Consider the following 23,956-nt stretch of genomic DNA (forward strand, 5'->3'; position numbering starts at 1 on the left):
TTGCTTGCTGCCTTTTATCGCCCCCGCCGAAGGTCAGTGCTGGGGAAAGCGGAGCCTGCCTATGAGTCCGACAAGTCCTTGGCCTCTTTGTACCTTAGTTTCCTCATTTGAGAAAAATGAATGGCTCTTAAGCCATACTTCTCAGAGTTCAAACTGGGCTTACACCCAGCTCACCAATCACTGGATGATGTGTTTACCCATAGCTTTTCACGTGTATTTATCTTCTATTTCACTTACAATGTATGTAGAAATCGCATTCCATGCTGGGCCTGAAATGTCCCGGGCCTCAGTTCTTCGACTGAATTGCCACCAAGGTTCCTTCAAAAGAAGACACAAGCAAAAAACAAAAAACAAACAAACAAAAAAATTCAGCTCTTTTGGCAGTGATTCTAATTTATATATGATAAAACAACCTCAATGCTCCCTCTATACATTAAATAAATCTCACTGTGGGAGATATCTCGTATGAGCTAGGCTTTCATGTGTACACATGCAGTGCATTAGATACAAAACAGTAAGTACTTGAAAAAAACTTGCATTAAGTGGTCTTTATTTCTCTAGCACAGGGTTACATAACTTAACATTTTGGGCTAGATAATTCTTTGTTACAGGGGCTGTCCTGTGCGCTGTAGGATGTTGAACAACTCCGCCCTCTGCCCACTACATGCCAGTAGCATATCTACAATCCTGGCAACTAAGAATGCCTTTGGATATTGCCAAGTGTCACCTGGGTGCAAAACCGCCTTGGCTGAGAATCACTGCTGTAGAATGCGTCATTCCGATCTGTGAGATAATTCTCACACTAGTCTGGGCTAGAGACAAAAACGACTTGCTACATAACTTTAGTAGCTTTCTACTAATACAATTTTAATCTCACTTCAAAAGAAATAACAAAGAGATTTACAATTAAGTTTTATAAAAATTCTAGACATAATGAAGTTATAGTTATAACTTACAGAACTTCCAGAAAAGGCATTTCTTCAAAACATTTCTTCCCAATAAAGTTTATATTATTGCCAGATAAATCTCTAGAAAAAAGTAAAGGAGAGATATTGCCTGAATTAGCTATTAGATACCTAAATAGTAGAAATAATTGGTAGAGGTTGGAATGATAATATTGAATACGTAGCTTTAGTCTAAACTCTGAACCTTAGGAATTGGGATTTGAACCTTCCAGAGCTCGTAAACCTGCCCTCCCCTCCCTGAACAATCTCACCCTCATGATCTTTATAAAGAAAATATACAACTATAGATCTTGATAAATTTTGAAGATAATCTTTTCTGAGAGAAGAATTGATTAGATGACATTTCGTGGCCTCATCAAACTTAAATTATAAGCTGAAAGCTTTTATCTTTATATTTAATTACAAATTTCTAGTATGAAAAAGAAATAGCCTCACACTTACACACCTTCCTGGCTTAGTTCTGTTTTTCTAGGCCAATTCAATACCAGAAGAAATAAAAGATCTCTTTTCACATAACTAAAAAGAAAGTTGCTACTTTTTAAAATTCAGAACTTTGAACTAATTCAGAACGATACTTCTATTGTTTTAGCAGAAATTCGTTTTTTATTTTACATGGCTTTAATAACCCATGAATTTAATTGCTTCAGTTGTACAGTGGTGGGAAAACAAAAAACCAAAATGGTACTGGATTTTTATTTGAAAACACCCATTCTTGTCTAGAGTTCCTCTTATTTCCATTGATTCCAGCTTAGTCCCTCACTATTCACCTAGATGAGTATAACTGTCTTCTCACTGGTGTTTCCATTTCTAGTCTCTCCCTTTCTAATCCATCCTGCACATTAACACTCTGGAAGTGGTTCTCCAGTACCGGCCAGCATCACTTGGGAACTTATTGAAGATGCAGATTCCCAGCCCTACTCTGGACCGACTGAATCAGTAACTGTGGGGGTGGAGCTTGAGTTTTAACGGGCTCTTCAAGTGATTCTGTTGCAGGCGAAAGTTTGCCCTACAGCACAGGTGTGATAACATGGTAGCCTGGCATGTTATCCTTGGCTTGGCCTTCAAAGCCCTAGAAGATCTGGCTCTAATATTCTGTTCTTCCTAGCTGTACTCCACAGGCACTCAAGGTATTTTTACTGTATTTTGCCTTTCCCCACGCTCCTTTTGCAAGATTATTCCATCCAAGATGTCTGTGTGATGATCCCTAAGGGCCCTTCAAGGTCGTCTTCAAACAGCATTGCTCTAGTAACATCTTTGCTGATCCAACTTGAAGTGTCTTTTCCCTCTGCTGTGTTCCAAAACCAATTCATATTTCTCATTGCCCATCTCCATTTCTTCTTTTTGATACAGTTATTCTTGCATCCTATTTCCTCTGAGCATAAACTCCTTGAAAGGATGGATGAGGTCTTGCTCACCTGCACTGTCTACCATGTTTAAAAGTGGCACATGAACATATGTAAACTCAAATATTTATAAAATAAACAAATAGCTGGGGAGTAGAGGGAGAAAAATAAGTGTTGTAAAGGAAATGTGGTTTTATTATTTTATGGCTCCCTCTATGCGCCTCTGCAGCACTGTCTTCTGTTTAGTACTAGTGCATTGTGGTATGAGCTTGCATGTTCATTTTCCCTGTGAGATCATGAGTTACTAGAGGGCAGAAGCCATGTCTTACCCATATTTGCGCCTACAATACTAGCGACAGTGCTTGGCATATTCTTTTTTAGCTTGTTTGTTGGTTGGCCTTTTTTAATGAATGGGAATACTTAGGCCGGCATGGAATAATTAGCTTACAAAGTATTTCACAGCAGAAAGGATGAATGACCTAATCGATTGAGCAGTTAGTTACCTCATTTGTCTTCCTCCTGTTTGTAAGGTTTGGAACCCAGATGGCGAGATACCCCAGAAGACCAATTCAAAAGTGCTTATGCCCTGAGACTTGAAAAGTTTCATAATTCAAAGGACTATTTTTAGTGCCTCATGAGGCTCTTTCTACCCACTTCCCTTAAGCCTTCTATATTTTCAAAAAGCATCTATTTGCTAAAAAGCATCATTAATTAGCTTCAAAAAATTAATGACATACACATCTCTGAATGCCATGGACAAACAATAAGAATTGAGTTCTTATAGCAAAGGACATCTCCTTTATCTCTAAGTAAATGGAATCACTAGGCAAGCGTTTCTTCCTTGGCCAGGAGGCTGGAGAGATCTTTATTTTGTAATTAGTGAAGTTAGAGGCATTTCTCATAAGCTTATTTGGTGTAGACATTTCTAAGTATACCACTTAACCATCATTTTAAACATTAAAATCCTGAACACCAAATCTGCTCTCCTGGTAACTTAACATGTTCATAACAATATTGTTTACATAGTTCATCTACTTAGTTAAACATTTGATATGTAAATGTTAATCTAATTTAGATTAAATTATTGAAAATTTCTGGGTTAATAGCATTCAAATTAATGTAAGTGTTCCATATTTTCTTGTCCTTTAGGAGACAATTTGAGGTTAACCTGAATGCTTCTCATTTTACTAAATTAACATTTTAAAACCTTTTCTGTAAAGGCAGACAGTAAATATTTTAGGCCTTGCAGGCCACAGACAGTCTGTCTCGCATATTCTTCTTCGCTTCTTTCTTTCCTTTTTTTTGTTTACAGCCCTTTAAAAGTGTAAAAAGTATTCTTAACTTATGGGCTGTATGGAAACATACCATAGGCTCTATTTGATCCATGGGCCCTAAATTAAATGTAAATACAGGCAGATGATATATGAATACTTATATAACAAGGTTCATATGGGTGTGTATAAGTACTCAGACATTATTACCACTTTTCCTCTATAACTGGAGACAATTTCCTACCTATATCTTGTTTATATGATTAAAAAATTGAAAATGCATTGAGGATAATAAATGCTCAAGATAGGCTGGAAGCCCTATCCACACTTACAGAATTGTAGCATTTTATTGCTGGGAGAAATTGTAAAGATTATCTAATCTGAACCCCTATGTATCTTATAGATAATATAACTAAAAAATTATAAATAAAAACAATTAACTTACAAAGACTTGAGGAACAAAAGACGTTGAAATGAGTCCTTATGAATTTCTTTTAACTTATTGTTACTCAAGATTCTGAAAAATAAAAAGGTTATTTCTGGATCAAAAGGCAAAATAACTACAATTATTTACGACACAGAAATATATATGGAGAAGCCTGGACAGAAAACGAAAGCAAACATAAGAGTTTATAGCCAATGATACGGAGTTAACGGAGGAAGCACAAGAGGACTTCAGGATAGCACAATTAATATCCTCAGAGAGCTGTAAGCAGCCAGCACATCCACTGAAAAGAATGAACTCAGCCTTATACAAATGGAGTGTTGTCATTCATAAAAACAATGCTCAGTATATGCGCAGCAGAAATGACAGTTGAATAAATTAGAAAACTGAGCGATCTGGCCAGAATTCTCCATAATGAAAGAGGAAGGGAACAGGAATGAGCCACAGACAAGCCTGACACCTGGTCTGCCCAAGGAATGTGAAGGCCTTTGCTTTATCTAGTCTCTCAGTAACGACGAGGGACATGCTTGGGGTTAGGGGTGGGGAGTGAGGGGAGTTTCACTCATTTCCTACATGTGAGGAGCAGAAAGGCACAGGGCCAGTGCCTCCAAGAACGGAGCGAGGGAGTGGTAGAGAGCCAGTACGGAAGCAGCTCTGCCAAACGTCAACGTGGGTGTCTCTTGCAGGAGACTCCGCGCTCCTTGCACATGACATTAGGTGGTGCCCCCTTCAGGAGCCTTGGGGATTGGAGGAGGTGCTGTGTTGCCTTGTGAAGCCATTTCCATCAAGTTCAGCGTTTGAAACATTCTGCTTTCGCTCAATGTCTGTTGGCCACATATTTTTATAACCGCATCTTGTAGCATCATTCTACCCCAAAGCTTAATTCTTTACTCATAGCATATGGCAAAATATTACGGCCCAGAAACTCAACAACTAAGATCAGGGACTGTTCTCAGTTATAAGGTAGTTCAGATGACACAGATATAGTTACCTTTAAAAACAAACAAACATGAAAATAAAAACACAAAGACTTTAATTCCAACAAACAAGTCTTGGAGTCCTAAAAAGGCATCAAAGACCCTGGCCTCAACTTGAAATTCACCACATTATAAGGAACAGCAGTGATGGCCAGAATGTGTATGCAGCGGGAATGGTCAGGGGTGATGCTCTGATTCATTGTTTTCTCACCTCCCTTTCTCACCTCACGCTTTCATATTTCCATAGAAATGGTCCAGAAAGAAAAAGCAAAAAAACTGCCATGTCCAACAATGTTTATAGTAAACCTTTTCATAAATGTAAAACATTGGAAAAAATTGTACCTCCCTAAATCACTTAAAACTGTATGCGTATTTTCAAATCACATATTTGTTGCAGATGTCATTCACATCACTACTTAGAAGTTATAACCAGTTATTAGATCTACCACTATAGCTCGTTTCTTAGTATGTTAAGAGAAGCAGATCTATTACTATATCAATAGCTTTAAAAAATATTTGAAAACTTTTTTTCAGTAATAGTTTTCCTTTATTTTCTTATATATTTTTTAAATTTATTTTTTATTGTTTTTCTATTTCATTTAAAAACATAGTCCCCAAGAACAGAGGCTTCTGCCAATCACCAAAGAGACTAAAGGAAAAAACAAAAAGTTGAAGAAATCCTGCTCTGGGGAGCCTATTGACCCTACGTTAGAGACCTCTCCCGCATAAGGTAGAAATCTCAAGCTGACTTAGAAATCTTCAACACTTCCCAGATTCATGCTATTGTCTATAAGATCCCAAACACATATTATTTTTTTTTAAAGTAATGTTTAATTTTTACCTTAAAAAATGTGTAATGTATATTTCTCATGGCTCAAAATCCCATAGGTATATAGTTACACAATCCAAAGTTTTTTCTCCTACACCATCTTTCAGACTACCCCGTTCTCTCTACTCCTTAAAGAAAACCAATCTTATTTATTTCTTGTGCTAAATGACTTCCGTTTTTCTTACAAGTTTGGGAAATAAAATTTCCAATTCAGACTCTATCATGAAAAATATAAACTATCTATAATTTCAAAGAAATTCATAAGTTAAAAAAAAGAACACCTGCCTGGTTCTAGCATTTTTCGTTACCAATAAGATATCTTAGAGGGTGATCATAAACCCTATTTTTAGATTACTATGGCTAGTAGGTCTCTTATTATTAACTCAGAGGTCGTTTATGACATCTATTCGAGTTGAACTAATAATATGACACACAAACTTGTCATAAAAAATGCCAGTTAATTACTTTGAATGTAAATATTTTTCCCAAACTACTTGTGTACCTAAACTGACTTTTATACAAATTGATTTTAAAAAGATAAAAGAAAAATAGGCAAAAAAGGACAGGGCAAAATCAGAGAAGAAATATAAATGTTCAATATTTAAAGATTTCTTAAAATTGTTGTTCTCTTACAATTGTCCCCATTTTCCCCCCCACTGCTCTCCCCTGCCCTGCCCACCCCCAGCCCTCTCCCACAGCCAACCCCCTCCATGTTGTCCATGTCCATGGGTCATTTACACTAGTTTCTTCACTAGACCCTTCCCCTTCTTTCCCCCCTTTTCCCCCTCTCCCCTCTCCTCTGGTCACTGTCAGCCTGTTCCTTGTTTCCATGTCTCTGGTTCTACTTTGCTCATTGGTTTGTTTTCTCATTAGGTTCCTGTATGAAGTGAGATAATATGGTATTCTTCTTTCACCACCTGGCTTATTTCACTACGCATGATACTCTTCAGTTAAATTTACAAGTAATCAGAAAAATTCAAATTCAGATGGGACCCCTTTTATTCACTCATTGCATCAGCCAAAAAATGGAGACTATCAGTGCTGGAAATGAATGCTGTCGTGGCCTACTACTGACTGGAGCATAAGTTGGCACAACTTCTTTGAGGGCAGTTAAAATGTTATATCAGTATAGTCTTCACCCCAACAATTTCATTTCTAAATATCTATTCTGCAGAAAGCCTGTCCATGTTCACAAAGATGCATGTACAAGAATGTTCATTGCAGCAATACGTGCAACAGGAAAACTAGACGTAATCTAAACATCCATCAATAGGGGTATTTTTAACTGTAACACACCCATCCTGTAGAATATTATGCAGGAGTTTAAATGAATTGGTTAACCAGGAAGGAAACAAATCTAAGACATAGCAAGAGGTGGAAGGACCAAGTTGTTACCGTTTATGTAAAAAGAAAAAAAAAAATGAAAATCATACAACATGCCTATTGTGCTATCAGTATGTAGGCAAAGGCACGGGGAAAGGTCTGCAAGGGCACACAGTAAACAGCTCAGAACAGCCTCACCTTAAGGGTGGGGGACGAGGGCGGCAGCGAAGGTTTCACTATACCTGTATTTCATTTTTATATACTGAGAATATAAACATGTATTACTTGTTACAGTGAAGAATAAGGTTAAATTGATTCATTTTAAAGAGGGCCTGCCAATTTAATTTTTAAAATAAACACAGACTTGGAATCAATAGAGGTTGATTTATGATATGGAGGTGAATACCTTTTCTCAGAGCTACTGACCTCAAAATTGGGGACTAAGAAGGATCTTACAGTGCAGTCAGGTTTGTTTGTTTGTATTCATTTTTGGAGAGAATATACTCACAGTTTCTCAGTTGTATGGAAGAACCTCCATGAATACTTATCAAGGTGAGAAATAGAGTTGCCTTTTAAATTGCTGCAAAGAAACACAGTTAATATCTTTAAATAGGCAGGAAAAGAACAAACAGTAATTAAAACAGTCATGGCAAGCTTGTGGGGATTAATCAAATGCAGAAAATACCAGCTTTCTAATTTCCACAGCTATCAGCTCTCCCAGTCTGCACAAATTAATAAAGACATAATGTGGGGCCCCTGGCACAAACCATGAGGTATCTCCTCAGAACCTCAATTTATTATCTAGGCTAGGTAATGCCAGTTAATTACTTTGAATGCATTTTCTCCCAAACCACCTGTGTCTAAAATGACTCCTTGTACAAACCAACGCAAAAATAATAATTCAACAGAAAAACTTATCATTATCAGCCAATTAACATAAAGAAACCTTGTGTCAGCCAGGCCACAGCAAAACTTTGGGTCAGTGCCCTCTGTGGGAATCTTTCCAGGTGTTAGAAAGATAAGGGCAATTAGAAATGAGAAGGACTGATATGGAAAGATCTCACAGACATATTTGACAAGGAAAAGCACAAATCACTGAGCAAGGAGTAAAGTATTACCTCTTTAGGGGGGAAATTGCAAAAGAAAAAGAAAAGAAGAAAGAGAGAGATTGCAAGAACAGACACATGCCAAAGTGGTAACAGGAGTGGCGGAAAGTGCTGTGTGGGATTTTCACATTTGTCCTGTGTGTTTCTGTGACTTTAACACCAACACCAACAACACAGGGAGGCTGTACCCATGAATTACAAGTGTTTAATAGAAGCTGTGAAATTCCCAAGGTTCAGTCTCAACCACTAACTCTGGGTGACTTTGAATCTTCACCTTTAGCTTTGTCCTTGTCCCTCAGTGACAACTTACCTATCCAGTTTATATGCACGTTTCCCAGGAAGGTGAGAAAAGTCAAACGGGTCCCTGTCTGTCCCTCTGCACAGTGGACACTTCCACCCAACCAGAATCCTTCTGGTTGCTTTCGGCTCCCCAATAAAAACTGCCCAGTCTGAACTTGTCTCCTTCAATCTGGCTCTCCTCTCCAACTGCTCTTTGTCCACCTCGTACACCACTGTGGTTCTCCTCATCACCCAGGACAGAAACTTTACAGGGTCGTATTTGATTTTTATCTTTCTTGTACATCCCGTTCCCCAACTCCAGCCAGTTACTACAGCCTGTCGGTTTTTCTTTACACTGTTCCCAGGATGTTCTTTCTCCTCCTATCACAACCACTCTTCTCGCTTTACTGCTAGATTTTGCTCAAGTATTCTACTGGTCTCCCTGAATCAAACTTTCCTCTTGAGATCACTCTACATATGGAATTTAAAATAACCCTCTTATTTTTACCACCTGTCTCTCTCACTTGAAAACATTCAGGGGCTCTCCCAGTCTCAGTGCAATTTCCAAACTCCTAGAGCCAAAGTTTTTCATAAGCATATTTTTCACCGCTTCCTAAACCAATTCTTGACAGCAAGACTAGCCTGATAAGTCCTGATCGTTCCTGCAGCCATGCTGCTGCCAAGACTGTACGCATTATTTTTCCTCTATGTAACAAACCACAGGCACCTTTAAGTCCCAGTTAAAGTTATAGCTTAGCCATGCAGTCTTCCGACTTCCATAGGCCAGTGACTACAGATTCTGCTGAATTATACCACCTCTGGCCTGTATCTTTTTTAGTACTTAACTATATATCATCTCCCTTTTTAGTCATATTCCCTTTCTTCCCACCTGTCATTGTCATGTTTCATAGACAATGTCATACATCTGTGGCTCCCATAGTACTTAGCCCTGGCTGGACACAGAATGGGTGATATATTTAGAAGCCAGGTGGCAAATGTGAGTTCTGGGTATAACTGCATATATGATAGGCACTGACATAAGTGAACTCATCTAAATCTCACAACAATCCTAAGAGATGATAACTATCATAATCTTGACTCTACGGATGATGAAATTGAATCCAAACACTAATATATGGCATAACTGCATTCAAACTCGGGCACTCTGGCTCTAGAATCTCTTCTCTTATCCAATTTGTTGTATCACCACCAATGAGATTCGGAGAGGGCCACGAAGCTGTAAAGAGGATGGCGTAAAAGTGGGCGGAGAGTAGAGGGTTAAGATATGAAGTGATGGGGCTAAAGAAAAATCACTAAGGAAAAATACGTAGGAGGAAACAATAGTAAGAAGGGGAATGAAGATAAGGACTAGATGACAAACAAAATATAAAAGCAGGAAGTAGTCAGTGTGGGTTTGAGAAGATGAGGACGGCCCAGGGAGACCAGGAGGAGAAGGCTGGCAGGTCAGGCAGGTTGCGGAGAACAAAGGATGAAAGGCAATTCTTACAAGGTGGTGAAGGTGTCATTGTACGTGTCGGGGTCTGGCACAGGCACTCTGTGGAGCTTCTGCGTTGGGCCGAGGCCAGAACAAGACAGCGTCTCATTTTGGCAGGAACAGAGCTCACATATATTGATGATGGTATTCTGTTCAGGCATTGGAAGCCCTGCCTCAGATGACACTGCTTGATGGGCCCTGATAAACTGCTTGTCCCAAGAGGGATCTGTTATCTCAGACCAGGTTGGCTGCTGAGGCTGAACAGTCTCTGGATGTGGAAGTGTCACCTCAGGATGTTTTGGAGGAGCTGTGGCCTGCTGCAGGGGTGTCGGATGTTCAGCCTCCACAGTAGCTTCTGGCTTGATGGTGAGCTTCGGGTCCGGTGGTCGACCGTTGAGCCAGATTGGCTGCTGTGGCTGAACAGTCTCTGGATGTGAAAGTGTCGCCTCAGGGTGTTTCGGAGGAGCTGTGGCCTGCTGCAGGGGTGTCGGATGTTCAGCCTCCATGGTAGCTCCTAGCTTTATGGTGAGGTCCAGGTTCAAATGTAGGCCTGTTACCTCAGGCAAGATTGGCTTCTGGGGCTGAACAGTCTCTGGATGTGGAAGTGTCTCCTCAGGGTGTTTCGGAGGAGCTGTGGCCGGCGGTGGGGATGTCAGACATTCAGCCTCCACAGTAGCCTCTGGTTTTACGGTGAGCTCCGGGTCCGAAGGTCGACCTGTCACCTTAATATGTTTATTATACTTGGGAGGCTGAGCTGGAAACTTCTGCAGGCCTGTGGAAGGGTCTGCATTGTTCCACGGGTAAAGAGGCCGTTGGAGCAGAGCTGAGCTGTCTTGCTCCTTCATAGCTTCAGGAGGTTCTCTCATCTCAGGGGCTTTTGGTTCCTGAGTTAGGATCTCCTGAAGTGTTGAAAATGTTTTTCTGTCTAGGAAGTTGTCCGTTGTCAACTTCGCATCATACATTGGCGATGCTTCGGCCAGCAGCCACAACAGCTGCAATTGTACAACAATCAGTGGGGCCCAGAGGTGCAGCCCGGACATGCCAGCAGAGGTCCGGGTGACACAATGAGCAACCCAGGAAAGCTGGGGCACAAGGAGTGACCCGGAGGGGATGGGGCACAGTGAGTGACCTGGGGGCCCAGGGCACAGTGAGCGATCTGGTGTCGGGAGCGGGGGTGTCTGGGGCAGCGCAATGAGACCCAGACAAATGAGGTGCAGGCGCACGCACTGAGCAGGAGCCTACAATTGGCAGCCATGTCACAATTGGCAGCGTGTCACAGTTGGCAGCTGTGTCACAGTTGGCAGCCATATCATGCACGTGCCCCTTAGCAAGAAAGCACCCCTCCCCCACCTCAGGTTCCAACCTTTAGGCAGTTATATTAGTCTGGGGTGAGAGTACTACAGAAGAGCCAGCCTTTTTCTCCAGAATCACTGGGGACCAAGGGGTCCTTTTTTCTGCAGAGAGGACAGCTCCCTCCTGACGGGCCTCCCCTTCCCCCTCACAGTGAGGCGGGATTGGGCTGCACACCTGGGTGGCCACGGACGCCAGCAGCCAGGGGCGGTGGATGCGGGCGGTAAAGAGGGTGGGAAGTTGCGGGGGCAGAGGTGCCTGCTGCAGAGCTTCCCAAGGAAGCCACAGGGCCTGGCATCCCAGGAAATTCCCAAGTGCTGGTCAAGCTCCTGCAACCTGAACTCCCCCTTAAAGCTGAAATCTGAGTGACATTCTTCTGCCCTTTGGCTACACTGCTTTTTAAAAAGTAGCTGACCTACAGAATGAACATCAGTGTGGGTGGCTGGGAAGGGGACACACTTTACAGTTCTAAAATGTTGTCATTTCCTGGAAATTCTCAGAATCCACGTCTGATTCTTCACTTGCCACTCTGTTAGGTGGGGGCTACCACTGAGTCAGGGACGACTCCAAAATTTCTGCAGATGGGCTTTGATAGTGAGCAATTCACTCTGGGAAACAGGGTCTGAAACCCAGTATACAACCCTTTACAATGGTTGGGGAAAGGTGCCCCTCCCACTTGGCTCAACACGGCCATTAATCTAGAAAAGCAATGACGGCCTTTTCAGAGGTCAGCCCTGTGCGCACATGTGGAGAAGACACTGTACTGTACAAGTACTGACTCCCAAACCTCCCTCTTTCCATAGACAAGTCTGCCACATGCTCAGGAGCTCTGTACCCAAATAGGGACTCTGGTAACTTTGAAAGAGGCTTCTCCTCTGGGAGGATGCTGCCTGAGGGGGTAGGGCTTGGTGAGAGAGCAGGGTTGCAACGGCAGCTCCAGTGTCCTCTAAGCTGGCTACTTCTGAGCAGTGCACAAACTGTACATCTGTATGCCCAGCCCTGTTCGTGCTGGGAAAAAGAGTATTCTGACACCCAGATTAGCATCCAGACACTGCTCTGGACATAGCAGGTCACTTGTTTTATTGCAAAATAAAAGAAAATACTCTATAGGCAGTGACTGGGGAACAGAATACTTAGATTACCTGAAGGCTCAATTTTCTAATTTTTAGAAGGTGATGCCCAGATTTCTGTCTTCTTTCCCTTCCTATTTCCTGCTTTCCTCTTCATCAGAGGAAACACTCCCACCACCCATTCCATTTTGGGGGGTTCTTTTTCCTCAGGATGGACAGCAGAGTAGAATGCAGCTTTCCCAGCTCTCCTAGCCCTTCCAACTGTTTTGTTGCCTCCAAAGACGCCAAGCAGACGCCCACCCTAAAAGTCACCTTCAGCTCTTTCCTCAGAGGAAAAAGCCATAAGGCTACTTCTCCACCAGTGCCCGGCTGACTTGGTCCCCCTGGATGCTCTTGGCAGTAATGGGGAGCAGAGCCAGATTCCCCTAACTTAATGCGGGTCCGGAATGGTTTTTCCTCTCCAGGAAGACACCCTTATGTTTCAAATCTTGTCACCGAGAAAAATGTATAAGGTAAATGCTGGCAAATGAAGTGCCTGGGACTTGGAGGCCGTGATCCATATGTCTAAGCAGCTACCAGCCACTGGTGACACATCGCAGTGCATGGCATGTCGTTACTCAGACAGGTGGCCTCCTTACAGGAAGCGCTCCCCTGTAGCACCAACAGCCCTCTTTCCCTCATGCCAGTTTTTCCCTTTATTTTTTTCCCTGCTTGTTAGAACGGTATATGCTCATTAAATAAAATTTAGAAAATGATAGCAGGAAATAATCCTACTCATCACGCCATCCAGAGGCAATCACTGTTAATATTTAGGGTAACTTCCTTTCAGTCTTTTCCTACCCATTTACTGAGATCACACTGTAGAAATAACTTCACATCCTGGTTTAGTTTACTTGACATCAGAAATTTCCCCAGGTTAAAAAAAAAAAAAAATTGTGAATACAACTTTAAAAGGCAACAAAATATCCCACTGAATACATATGCCATGATTTATCTCAGACCATTCCCCTAAACATGGATGTTCAGTATGTTTCCATTTTTTTCTAATAGTGTGATAAATGATATTGTGACAAACATCTTTAAATAACAATGTAGACTGGTGTGTGCTGTCCAAAAAGGAAAACTTTCTTACCCAATGGAAGAGCAGTGTTTTTAAATGCATTTCCCATTGCGTAACAAGCATTCCATCGGACTTTCATGGCGGCCTCAGTCAGGATGGCAGAAATTAAGGCCTGGATAGACTCTTCAATGATTTCAGCAAATCGGGGTTTTTCTATATGAGATGGTTGTAGAAAATGAAGCAGATTTCCAAGGGCCCGGACTGCATTACTTTTTACCTAGAATAAAATGTAAAAGCATTAGAAATCTGTTTTGCCAAAGAGACGGTTCAGAAAGTATAATTTCAGCTTTAAAAAATCTAGGAGGTCCTAGATGTCTTGAAGCAAGAAAGCTCATGAAAAACGCAGCCTGTGAAGGTGCGAGTTCTCAGAACCCTGCAAGGTCTTGTGTGGTTAACATTGTGAGCCATCAGAAAGGTGAGGTTCTACAGAGCTCCTTGTGCTGATATTTTTAGTGTCAGATTGGACGTCAGAGATAGCTATCTTCCTCGAGGTATAGATATGGCAGGTAAAGGCCAGGGGCAACAGGACACTGCTGGTTTGCAGCACAGCTGGGAAGAGAAGCTGGGTTTCGTAATCCCAGACTAAATACTCTTCTACCAGAGAAAAGTATTTTTTTCTTTGTAGCATACTAGAATCATCTGGGGAGCTTTCTGTTTTAAAACCAATTCCCACACCCTACCCCAGAAATTCTGATTGAATTAGTTGAAGGTAGAGCTTCCCAGGTTTTCAGAACCACTGTACTAAATTAAGTCAGGTCCTTTGCTAGGTGCTTTAAGATTAGATATCTCACAGTTTAATGAGGTTTATGTAACAATTTCCATGTTGGAAATGAAGAAACTGACCTTCAGAGAAGTTAAATAATGCACCAAAGGTCACCCACCACTAAAGGGCAAGCCAGGACTTCAACCATGTCTGCCTGACCCTGAAGCCCAGGACAATGCTTTTTAAACTTATTAGTGTAATAGGAAATATTCAAAACCAAGGGCTGCTTATCTTTCTCACTTGTCAATTCTACTTAAAGATCTTTTGAGAAAAACAGATTAATATTAAAACAAACACGGACGTATCATGGAGTGGCATTACAAATGGCACTGATTTTTTTTTATGAGATGGGATATAAGAAACAAGCTGTCCAAGTATGGAGTGGCCACTTTATACCCTGTGTACACTCTCACTCTCCTTTAAACAGAGATAAATCTGATGGAATAAAACTATAATACACTAAGTATCTACCTGACAAATACTAGGTTTTGTTGTGGGTTTACCTTGTCTTTATCCCTGGATGCTTCTATAGCTGATCGCAACATCTTCAAGAGCAGGAGACCAGAAAACTCTTCCTGGAAGCTGGGGTCTGGTGTATCCCTATTCCACCCAAAGCAGGCAAAAGATGTTAAAAGGTAAAACCCATTGAAATGTATACACATACAAATATAGTCACTTAGTATAACTATAAAAACTTTAGGAAAATAGTGTATCAAATCTGTTCAGCTTATACCAAAAAGTTAATAGTTTATACTGTTTGACTTAGTAGGTCCACATTTAGGAATGTAACCAAGAGAAATAACGCCAAGTGGAGATTTCAAGCACAAAAAGTGTGCAGTGCATATAAGACTAAACAATATAAATGTCCAATAATAGGGAAATGGTTAAACAATCATCGCATGGGGATGACTGTGTAATAGTAAATAAAGATTTATAAAAAGTCAGGAGAATGTTTATACGTGCTCTATGTTAGAGTTAAGCAATGAAAAGAGGACAGTTGTGTGTAAGTAATAACAGTTGCCGCTGGGGAGGGAAACTCGGAGAGTGAGGTAAGAGAAAGGCTTTACACTGAATATCCCTCTGTATGCTGATATTTTTTAACCTGTGGATATATTATTCAAACACTTAAATGTGATCTATAAGAAGTAGGGCAAGCCCTGGCTGCTGTGGCTCAGTGGATTGAGCATCAGCCTGCGAACCAAGTGTCACCGGTTTGATTCCCAGTTGGGGCACATGACTAGGTTGCACGCCAGATCCCCAGTTGGGGGCGCGTGAGAGGCAATCGCACATTGATGTTTCTCTCCCTCTCTTTCTCCTTTCCCCTCTCTCCAAAAACAGATAAATAAAATAAAATAAAAGTAACCTTGTAAAGAATGAAAATAAAAAAGAAGTAGGACAACCATTACAAAGGTTCTGAATTTCCACTTTTGTGTTTCCACATTTTTCTATAATGTGGATATATTTCTTATATCAGCATACTGTATTTTTATATACAGATATTAAGAACAGTTTACTGATCTTATTACTTGAAGGAATATAAAACAAAACAAAGCAGGAGGACTGACTACATAATATGGGAGAATTACTGCTAATTCTTTTATAGTAGGGACCTTAGCCTCAGAAGTCACTGAAGGAAAATGGTCTGGGTCACCTACATGTTGACAATCAGAGTGTCCGTCAGGTTGCCCAGGGACCAGGCTGCTTTGGCTCGGACATTCAGAGACTTGTCTTGAAGCGACATCAATATTGCATTTGCTGTGTCTGCAACAAATATGACATCCTATAAGGTAAACAAAATAAAATGATGTAGTTACTTTAGAAATTCACACTGCTACCTGGGAAATTCTGTTTTTCAAAATGATAAGATTTTACCACTTCTATTTGGAAGTCAAAATTCATTTATTCAATCAATTTACTGTTCTTATGTATTGCAATCTGGATACTCATTAAAATCCCAGGGATAGGACTTTCATGATTTTGGGATGTGCCCTACACACCTGAGGAACATACAGACTTGCTCTTGTAAACATCTTATTCCCTGGCCTGTGGCACTTACCTGTGACTTCTGTACCTGGATTGATTTCCACCTTGAGAAATGATGTTGACAGTGAATGCATTTCCAAAACACATCCTACTAGTTACACACTTCTCAGTGAGATAAATGTCACAAGTAAGAGTGAAGGAGAAACTTATTTCCTTCTTAATAAAAACTCAGTCAATCTTCTAAATTATTATTATCACATGATAATGCTGCATCTCATTTTTTTCAATTATTAATTAAACATACACTGGGCACCTAGGGTCGTGGGAAGTGTGCTAAGTAATTAAAAATAAATAAATGAGCCCTGTCTGTTGTGGCTCAGTTGGTTGGGTGTCATTCCACAAAGTGACAGGTAGCTGGTTTGGTCAGGGCACAGGCCTGGGTTGTGGGTTTGATCTCTGGTTGGGGCACATACGGAGGCAACTGATTGATGTTTCTCTCTCACATCAATGTTTCCCATGCTCTTTTTCTCCCTCTCTTCCCCTCTCTAAAAATAAATAAAATCTTAAAAGAAAATAAATGAACGATAGGTATTACAGTATTTTAGTAGCAACTAAGAAAATCAGATTACAAAGCAATTTAATTTCCTTTACTGTCCAACTCAAGAGCTCTATGTCCACCAAAAAAAAAAAAAAAAAAAAAAAAAAAGGACTGATGAGGACTAGGAAGGAGGCACAGCGAGCTCCGGGGCCCACGCACCTGTCTGAGGCAGGGGAAGAGCACGTAGACGCCGAGGGCCCGCGAGGCTGCAGCTTTCACCAGACGGTTCTTGCTGTCGTTCAGCCCCAGCAGCACCGTGATGCACAGGATCTGCCAGTCGCTCTGCAGGGAGAGAGGTTGGCAAAGGAAGAGCAGGAATGAAGTAACTGTGAGTCAATGTCTTTGACAAGTGACTGTGACATGTCTGTGTTTGAGTTCACGTTCAGGAGCTGAACACAGCTGAGACCTCAAGGCTACCTTGGTAGAGAGCAAAGGTTCACTTCAGACCCAGTTACTATCTGAGCGGCCACTGAGCAGGGCACACACAGCATCTGTGATCATTTAACCCTGACAACTGTGCGAATGAGGCCATTTTATTCTCCTCCGTCATTAAAGCTGCCTTCTTTATAAAGCTGATTTCTTTATGTAAAAACAGACATAAATGCCATTGAAAATGCAAGGAAAGGATCAGTTTGGGTGCTCTATGTGTTGGGCACCAGCTAAGTATTTTCATATACTTCATGTTATTACTCACATCATTCCCTTTTTATAGACGATAAAATACAGTTTTAGAGAAGATAATCAAAAAGCCACAAAGCAGAAGACCTAGGATTTAAACCCAGGTCTTTGTAACTTCTGGATCTGAATTCTTTCTGAGACTTCTCTGACTTCAAGGCCTGCACTATCCCTACTTCTACCCCCTGCCTTCTAAGCACAGGAAGGAAAGGCTCTCCTGAGACATTAAGATTTTAAGTTTTCTCACTGACCTCACCCCACACTCAAGTGGAATAAGCATGCCTTCCTCAGAAATGATGTTGAATACTAGTTCAAAACGAAAAGAATCAAAATCAAACTCGAGCTGTGCCGCTCAGGGACCCCGGTGAGGGACGGGACAGCACGCCTGCAGTTACCGGCAGACTGCTGAAGGCTTCCGGCAAGACGGAAGACAGGGCGTCACATGCGCTCGCCTGCAGAGTCGGGTGCTCTGAATTCTGCAGAGCTCTGGGTAAAGGTCCGTTCAGCATCAGCGTCCAGAACAGCACCACCTGGAACAGGGCAGAGTTAAACTGCGGCCCAAGGGCAACAGTGGAACCAGATCGATGCCGAAGCTACACGTGACTGCAGTAATGAAACAGTTTTCCTTCCAGTATAGCTGTTATAAATGCTTTCTCTAGGACTCCCACAGCAGTGAAAAGAACTTCAGGAAACAACTAGGTCAAGCCTTCCATTTTATTGGTTAGGAAACGAGAGTTTGCCAGAGTTACGCAACGACAGAGAAAACGAGGGAGGATGAAGATGATGCCGACAGTGACAACAGGAGCAGCACCAGCTCACGTTCTTCGCGGAGTTTACGATTCGCTAGACCCTGCTCTAAGTGCTTTACATATATCAACTCATTTTAGTCCTCAGCACAACTAAATGAAATATGTATCACCGCCGCATTCACAGACGGAAACTGACGCCCAGAGAAGTAATAATGTGCCTTGCTAGTGGGCAGCAGAGCTGGACCAAACTCCAGACCACTGACAGCCAGCTAGGGCCCCTTCGATCTGATTCTTCATGGGCACAGAGATCACAGTGGCCTGTGGGCCGTGAGCCAGAGGCAGAGCTGGAGCCAAGTCCTTCACTATGGCTTCCTCTCTGTGCAACCTTGGGCGAGTCACTAAACCTAAGCTTCGGTTCCTCTTCAGTAAAACAGGCAAACATCTACTTGGCAGAGCTTCTGTGATAGAACGTAATACTGTGTGCAAAGTTCCTAGCAAAGTGCTTGGTGCACGGTGGACTCTTAAATTGAGCAGTAGGCTCCGTTTTACGCACTTTCAAGAATCATCTACTTCAAAGCCCCTCAAGGCAGCTCTATGAAGAGTACCTTTCCAGTTCCCTTCCGGTGCTTTATCAAAACCCTGGGCTTTCACTTTGCGAACCTGTCTGGGGTTTTGGTGTTTCACTTTCTGCCTCATGGGTACAATCCTGAGTGTTGTCATGTACCCCGTGCACCCGTTCTGTCCTCCCCACAATCCTCGCTCCCAGAAGCCCAGTCTAGGCCTTCCCCACCCAGACCAGAAGAATGTGGCAGCCGTGGTTGCTGACCTCCAGGATGGCTCACAATGATCCTTTGCCTCCTACTGTTTTAAGAGGCAGCCCTCCGCCACACTGACTAGGGCTGACCTGTGTAACCAATAGGACAGTGTGGTAATGACACGGTGACACTCCTGAAGCTAGGTCATAAAAACCGTGCATCTCTACCTATCTGTCTGTTTCATTCACTTGCTGTGGGGGAAGAAAGCTCCCAAGTCAAGGCAACACTCAAGGAGGGCCCTGGAGAGGTCCTCCTGGGGAGGAAGTGAGGCCAGCTTCCAACAGCCAGCACTAACTTGCTAGGCATGTGAGTGAGCCACCTTGGAAGAAGATCCTCCAAGCCTGTCAAGCTCTGCTCACTGGAACCCCATGCCATCATCCTAACAAACAACCTTAGGAAAGAGCCCGAGCCAGAAACACCCAGCTAGGCTGCTCTCAATTCCAGACCCAGAGAAACTATGGGAGAGAATAATATATATTGTTTTAAGCAGCTAAAAGTTTAGGATAATTATTACTCGACAATAGATAGTACAGAAACTATACAGTATTCCCTCACTTATCACGGGTATTACATTCCAGACGCCCCCCCCCCCCCCACGACAGGTAAAAATCTGCGAAGTAGGCACCTTACATTTATTTTAGTATTTATATATATTTTAAGGCTTTATAAACCCTTCCCACACACTTATAAACTATTCCCAGGCCCTTATTAACCTTTCCCACTCCTTATTAACCTTTTCCACACTTTTATAAACACTTATGTTCTTAAACATATTCTACACTCTGAAACCCATGTAACTTTAACAACATATGTATACAGTACCGCAAAATCCCGCGATATAGCAAAAAATCCGTGATAAATAATTAAATATAATATTTTTAAAACTCCCGTGATACAGTGAGGCCACAATAAGTGAACCGCGACATAGAGAGGGACTGCTGTATTCCACTTTTACAGATGAGATAACACTTGACCGCTAAGAGTCTTGCCCAAAGCTACTGATGAGCAAGGGGAGGAGTCTGGACTCAAACGCAGGCCTGCTAGACAGCAAAGCTCAGCTTACCTCCCTCCAAATGGTGACGTTTCAGTGTTTGTAGCAGACTAGGGAAGGGATTGGGGCTAGACATTCTTAATTTACTACAAGTATGATGGAAATTATGAAGGAAAAAGAATAAACAGGATGAGGAGGGCAGAGGGAGAAAACCGTCGAGTTGATTTTGCTTTTGGAACTAAGCAGAAGCCTTTTCAGTGAGGTCATAGGCTCCTCCTCCAAAGAAGACTGGCACATGTGGGGACAACACACGCAAACTAAGATGACAAGAACTTAATAGGAGTCATGGGGGGCAGGGGGCGGCACTGAGGGATTAAGGGCATTAACATTCATTGAACTCTACTATTTGTCAGTGTCTTTACATTTCATTCGATCTTCCAACAGCCCATGAGTTCAGGAATTTTGTTCCTCTTGAAAATGAAGAAACTATGCTCACAGGCACATAGCATTAAGTGGTGCTCCCTCGGTTTGTCCTCTTGCCTCTGATTTCAAATCCTTGTCTCTCCTCACCACTCTAGTCTACCTCTTGGGGAGGCTAAGTAACCAAACTAGGTTTTATGCAAAAGAAATAATTAATTGGCTTTTGCATTGCTGGCTGTATGTTACATATAATCCTACCACATACTGAACCGCAAATAAACTGAAATGCAAATAAACTTATTCATGCTAGTATCTCATTATCCAAGATAATAAACCATGATTTTTGACACTAGAACAAACCATATCGTCCACTCCACTTTATCACTGAGCCTCAAAATAGACTGAAGCGCTAAGAAAAGAGGCGTCTATGAATTGACATTTACTTACCAAGGTGACTGGCACTCTCTGATCAGGTGCTAGGGCAGAATCTGGTTTGTACTGTTGTATTATGCCTGTACCCAGTTCTTCTAGAAGCTGTGAAGAAAAAAGAAATAGATTATCAAAGCAGAGTATTAGAACTATGGAGGGAAAAGACTACTCCAGTTTGGAAATTATTTCAGATCAAGGGGAAAAATAATTTCTAACTGATTTCCTTTCTTTTCTATGTAACTCTGTTAAAGGCATCCTTTCCAGGAGCAAAATCACCAACTCTTTACAGTACTGTTAATTTCCTACTAAGTCAATTCTTTAGGTTTATATGTAGAGCTGAAAATAGAGGAATGCATGACTTCCCTACCTGAAACCTCTTGAAGAAACCTCAATATGGATGAACATATAATATAAAAGGAAGAATATAAAATGTAGGGGGAACAGGAAAGCATGTGGCCTTTAATGAAAATTACCTTTGCTCCATGAAGCTGAATAGATGGATCTGCTTCCCCCATGCACTTGCAAATCACCTCTCCAAGCTCCATCAAGTAGACCCGAGCCACTGAAAAGTAGCCCCTTGCCAGATGGGCCAATACCTGCAAAGAGAACAGAGCATTAACCCACGGCCTCAATGGAGGGCTGCAACATCTGGAAAAGTATTTCGATATTTCAGATGCTGAATGAAATAAAGAACAAGCATAATCTTTATTTTATGGCTAAAATCAATTAACTATATCATAATTTTATGGTGCTTTATAATTTATGAAATAAGTTTCATTAAGATTATCTATATTATCTCATTTAAGTAAGCATGGGTACAATTTTTTGAGGTAGTTCTTAATATTTTAGCTGAAGAAACTAAAGCTGAAAAATTTAAAGGTTAAAGAGGTTGAAGGATATGTTTAATATTAAGCAGATAATTAGCAGCAGACCCAGGACCAAACCCATGTCTTAGATCATACTTGAGTACAGAAAAAGCAAATACTTTAATCTAGGGTTGTTTTCTTCCTTTGAAGGAGCAATTATATTTTGTTGTCTCTAAGCAGGTATAAGACCAAAGAAAAGTTTACAGAGAATTAAACTTCTGCTTAAATTTAAGTTGCAGAAATCAAAGATTAACTATACAATTTCTTTCAGAACTACTCAAGGTCTGTCCAGAAATACTTCAGCCATTGTTAATTTAACCAGAACAGTTTGCGTGACACTGATGTAACCTGGCAGCCAAGGAGAGTGGACTGGAAGGAGCATGTGTGAACAATCACTGTATTAGTCAGTGGGGGCTGTAGATGCCATTGAGTAAGTATGTGTACTGTGTTGCGTCACATTCAAAATGACTGAGTAGAGCAATGAATCTGCATCAGATTTTGCATTAAGCTTGAACATTCTTCTGTAGAAACTATTTGGATGATTCAGAAGGCCACGGCTATGGGCAACTGGCGACTGGCAGTTCCATCATGACCATGAGCCCACTCATGCATCAGGTCTTGTGCAGTTTTTTTGTGAAACATCAAATCACCCAGGTGACTCAGCCCCTTACAGCCCAGATTTGGTGCCCTGTGACTTCTGGCTTTTCCCAAACCTAAAATCATCTTTGAAAGGAAAGAGATTTCAGACTGTCGATGAGATTCGGGAAAATACGACAGGGCAGCTGATGGTGATTGGGAGAACTGTGTGAGGCCCCAAGGTGCCTACTTTGAAGGGGGCTGAGGTGTCATTGTCCTGTGTACAATGCTTCTTGTATCTTGTATCTTCTTTAATAAATGTCTCTATTTTTCATAGTGCGTGGCTCGATACTTTCTGGACAGACCTTGTATAATCATCATATCTACCTGTCATAATATCTGAGGCAAGTAAATTGGCTTGCTACAAAAAGGAATGAATGGACATTTTACAACCAAAGCCCCCACCATGACCAAAAGAAAATAGTAAACAAACAAGGTGCTCACACCGACAATATAACCCCCACTGACACCACTGACACGGAGCTCTGTTTTACAGTATTTTCACACTCACTCCTCACCGACACCCTATGGAGGAAGAATAATTTTCTAGTTCAGAGATGAGGAAATGAAACCTGCTACCTGTAAGGCCTCCAGCCGCATGGGAGACGGCACATAGGTGCTTTCTGCTGCACAGCCAGCATCGGTACCGGAATAGGACTCCTCCCTGGGCAGAATAACAGTGGAAATGCAAAGTCGAATGAGCCAGCAGGGCTCTGAAGACCCCTTTGGTGAGCCAACTGATGCTTCTTCCAGGAAGGGTCCTGAGGGGGCTTTCTTCCACCAGTCAGGCTGGCTGACGTGAGGAGTGGCTGAAGTGCTGTTGCTGAGGCCAGAAGAACAGGGCTGCTGTAGAAGGAGCTGGACTTCAGGTAAAGGGGCCTGAGTGGACACTATGGCTCCCAAGAGGGTGAGGCTTGACACACGAACATTAACATCTGTCAAAGGAAACAGCAAGAACCTGTCACCATGGGAACAGCTGTTATAAGGACCATAGCTATCCCTGCAGGCATTAAGAATGATGGTATATCCTTTTAACATCTGAATCTAATTAAACCTCTAGACCTATTTTGTAGTTTATAGGAAATACATGGGACATAAATATGTTAAACAACATTATGAAGAAACTATCAGACAAGTTGAGAATGTGAGACTTTCTATAAGACAACTGGCTTGGACTTTTCCAAAATTCAGTATCATGAAAAAAAAAAAAAAGAGGGGTGCAGGCTGTTCTAAATTTAAAAAGGCTAAAGTGACATAAAAACTAAATGGAATACATGAGACTTGAATGAACATAGGTTTAAAAAAAAGCCATAAAAGACTTTCTGAGATACATGGGGAAATACGAACATGAATGAGATATTAGACAGTATGGAATCAATATAAATTTCTTAGGAGCAAAAATGGTTTTGTGGTCTTTAGATCGTTATTCTTAGGATATGCATACTGAGGTATTTAGGA

The 23,956-nt window shown here is 41.6% G+C and overlaps 2 protein-coding genes across 2 annotated transcripts in view; both read right to left on the bottom strand.

Annotated features, from left to right (window-relative positions):
- Positions 1 to 233: 233 nt before the first annotated feature.
- On the bottom strand, positions 234 to 10,539 carry LOC149998158 (leucine-rich repeat-containing protein 37A2-like). The gene is made up of 5 exons (XM_090257554.1): positions 10,046 to 10,539; positions 7,662 to 7,733; positions 4,025 to 4,096; positions 957 to 1,028; positions 234 to 318 (listed from the first exon to the last, which is right to left on the bottom strand). Exons 1-5 carry the CDS (start codon positions 10,537 to 10,539, stop codon positions 234 to 236), a joined length of 795 nt encoding a protein of 264 aa, XP_090113680.1.
- Positions 10,540 to 11,398: 859 nt separating this feature from the next.
- LOC149998159 (HEAT repeat-containing protein 6-like) overlaps positions 11,399 to 23,956 on the bottom strand; it is a 32,111-nt gene continuing 19,553 nt past the window's right edge. The window contains exons 13-21 of the mRNA XM_090257555.1: positions 23,078 to 23,433; positions 21,470 to 21,592; positions 21,015 to 21,101; positions 17,988 to 18,122; positions 17,077 to 17,199; positions 15,992 to 16,116; positions 14,840 to 14,936; positions 13,586 to 13,790; positions 11,399 to 11,652 (exon numbers count right to left, since the gene is read on the bottom strand). Of these exons, the coding sequence (XP_090113681.1) occupies positions 11,399 to 11,652; positions 13,586 to 13,790; positions 14,840 to 14,936; positions 15,992 to 16,116; positions 17,077 to 17,199; positions 17,988 to 18,122; positions 21,015 to 21,101; positions 21,470 to 21,592; positions 23,078 to 23,433 (1,505 nt within the window). The remainder of the gene's footprint in view (positions 11,653 to 13,585; positions 13,791 to 14,839; positions 14,937 to 15,991; positions 16,117 to 17,076; positions 17,200 to 17,987; positions 18,123 to 21,014; positions 21,102 to 21,469; positions 21,593 to 23,077; positions 23,434 to 23,956) is intronic.

The sequence above is a fragment of the Furipterus horrens genome, unplaced genomic scaffold (genome assembly GCF_987537825.1).
Source record: "Furipterus horrens unplaced genomic scaffold, mFurHor1.1.pri manual_scaffold_11, whole genome shotgun sequence".
Classification (NCBI taxonomy): domain Eukaryota; kingdom Metazoa; phylum Chordata; class Mammalia; order Chiroptera; family Furipteridae; genus Furipterus; species Furipterus horrens.

Excerpts from the sequence above, each read along its gene's own strand:
- LOC149998158 (XM_090257554.1), bottom strand. The coding sequence starts at position 10,539 with ATGGAGGCTGAACATCCGACACCCCTGCAGCAGGCCACAGCTCCTCCG. Across the intron at positions 4,097-7,661 it reads TTCCATACAACTGAGAAACT|AATCTTGAGTAACAATAAGT; the intron begins GTGAGTATATTC and ends TTTATTTTTCAG. Across the intron at positions 319-956 it reads ATGCCTTTTCTGGAAGTTCT|GAACCTTGGTGGCAATTCAG; the intron begins GTAAGTTATAAC and ends CTTCTTTTGAAG.